General features: G+C 40.0%; 1 protein-coding gene across 1 annotated transcript; it reads right to left on the bottom strand.

Moving 5' to 3' along the window:
* Nucleotides 1-715: 715 nt before the first annotated feature.
* On the bottom strand, nucleotides 716-2,348 carry LOC126602877 (uncharacterized). Its single transcript, XM_050269712.1, has 2 exons — nucleotides 1,848-2,348; nucleotides 716-1,774 (listed from the first exon to the last, which is right to left on the bottom strand). Exons 1-2 carry the CDS (start codon nucleotides 2,346-2,348, stop codon nucleotides 1,451-1,453), a joined length of 825 nt encoding a protein of 274 aa, XP_050125669.1. The 3' UTR covers nucleotides 716-1,450.
* Nucleotides 2,349-2,590: the final 242 nt, after the last annotated feature.

Raw genomic sequence — 2,590 nt, 5'->3', positions numbered from 1 at the left:
GAGAGAAATTGGCTAATTATAAAAGTTTAGGGGGTGATCGACTAAAATTAAAGTTCGGGGGGGGGGGGGGGGGGGGGGAATTGACAGCTCTATACAAGTTTAGAGGGCAAATCAACAAATATGTCATTTAATTATTCTGCATGAGAAAAAAGTTACCACAAATTGAATAGAAAGAAGCCAAATTCAACACGTTAGTAGCATGGGTGTAAAGATAAATGTACATATTGAATTGGGTTGTGAGGATGGTTTAGGTAATATTTTGTGTTTAAAAAGATATTGATCGTTTAATTAAAAATAATATGAGTGTAGAGAGTAAATTGGGTGTGGAGAGATGTTATATGCGTTTAAATAAAATTTCCTTTTGTATTTGTGCAAGACAAGGTTAACTTTTCCAAAGTTGGATAATTTAGTGTAATTATCTTCTCATTTAAATTAAAAATTTAGAATTCCATTCCTTAGTATCTAAATTTTATTCAAATCTTATATATATATATATATATATATATATATATTTTTTTTTTTTCATATTTTAATTTTAAAACATTCCTTAAATATAACTGGCATATGGCCACACATAAAGTGTATGTGAAATTTTTTAATTTTTATTTCTAAAATGGAAAGAGAGAGGAAAAGAGAGAGAGAAAATGCCTCTTGAGGCGAGTTGGTTGACTTTTGTTGACCGTCTTCTCGTGACGTATACAAGCTATTATTTCATTGTATTCTTGAAGTACTCGACCATGCGAATGCGTGGGCACAAGAGAAATTGAAGTTGGAGCTACAACGTAAATTTTACGGACTTAAGAAGTTGAAAGGGCATTTTAGTAATTTCACTATTCTAGATAATTGGCTATCTATTATTTTAACATTTTATTTTGAATTTCTTGTCCGGTGGGACTCCCTATTCATCTTCATCATCCTGTGTCTTCCCTTCTTTTTCCCCATTTTCAGAAGACACTTTCATCTCTCTCACCTAACTTTATCTTCTTCCTTTTCTCATTCATTCCTCAGTTTTGTAGAGACCAATGAATCACAACCACTCGCCCACTCTGGCGAGATCCCCTATCATGGAACAACCACCGCTTACTGCCATGATTTCCTTCACTCACTTCTTTTTCTCTCTCTATCCCGAACCCCTGACAATATCACTCTGCGTTTCAACCCTATCGCCATCACCACCTTCCTCAGCATCTCCAAGATCATCCTCACTCTCATGAGACTGCTCACTGATACTAGCCTTATTATCAGAGTCATCATCACTGCTAGGATCAACTGCAAGGACGAAGGCTTCACCCTTTTGTCGGTACTCATCCATCTCATCACGATACTTTCGGATAATGCTTCCATTGTCGTAACGCCCAAGAACGGCCATCCATTTCCTTTTCTCAAAATTAGCCGCTTGGATGCAATGAGGTCTAAAAGCATCGTGAAAGGCCTAGGAACCTAAGAACTCCTACACAGCAGCATCCCTCTCAGTTGGGATACTCTTTTTCAGCCTAGAAACCTCAACCAAGACACTATTCAACTCCCCTTTAACCTTGGAAACCTCAAGGATGGTTGTCTCCAACTGTTCCTTAGTCGATTCCAATTGTTTCTTGAGCCTCACGTTCTCACCATTCCGCCTCTTCAAACTCTCAAAGTTTTCATCCTTAAGGCGGATGGCATTAGCCAAAGCTTTGTTCATTTTTCTGGCGTCATTCACAAACTGCTTATTCTCTTTAAATTTTTCCTTGTACCGTTCGTCTTCTCGTAATCTGTCATCGTACTCGGTCATGACCTACATGACAAGATAATCGTCATTACCAGGAAAGAGAGGGGAGAAAGCAAAGAAATGACAAAGTAACACTTACATAAGAAGATAGCCTCATCATCCGATCACAATCTGATTCGTTCTCATCTAGCGGCTCGCCAAGCTCATCAACAGTGGATCGACGTCCTGCCAGGCAATTATTGACATACCTAAAACTACTTGGCTGCATGGCAACCTTTAAGTCATTCCAATGAATACTGCCAACCTCTTCCTTGTACTTTCTTTTATGGCGACAGCTAAGGCCACCTTCTTGGTCAGTAGACTCCATGGTTGGAGGAAATACGGGATTGATGGTAGGAAGAGGAAGCAACATTCGTCTTTCCTCCCCTACAACTATGGCAACAGCACACCCGATGGCCTCAACTTCAGCCTTCTTTGAGGCAGCAATCTTGAGGACCTCTTCTTGTGACTTAGGTTTAGGGGTTAGCCTCACCCGGTGCTTACGAGCTCCCTTGTGAAACAAAATGTCGTTTACAGGAACTAATATGGGTGTTTTCCCTTTCTTGGCGTTAGTCTCCCCTTTCTTGCCCACTTTCTCCATTGAACAAGAAAAATCAAAGTAAGGAATGCAACTTTGTAAAAGAAAGAGGGGGTGAAATGAAAGACATAACTTACTTGCTCGTCTCTCGCACTCCGACACTAGGGGCTGGAAATTGTACTTTCGAAATAAGGGTTATAGCTTGCCTAAATGTCTATCCTCTTTGGGCACCCTCAACACATTCTCTACGTTAGCTAGCTCCCGTCCAGACCGCTTGATGGTCCCTTACGTCACTGCACGAAGAA

The sequence above is a fragment of the Malus sylvestris genome, chromosome 15 (assembly GCF_916048215.2).
Source record: "Malus sylvestris chromosome 15, drMalSylv7.2, whole genome shotgun sequence".
NCBI lineage: Eukaryota > Viridiplantae > Streptophyta > Magnoliopsida > Rosales > Rosaceae > Malus > Malus sylvestris.
The sequence above is the reverse complement of the archived record's forward strand: the minus strand, read 5'-3'. Positions and strand labels throughout refer to the sequence as shown.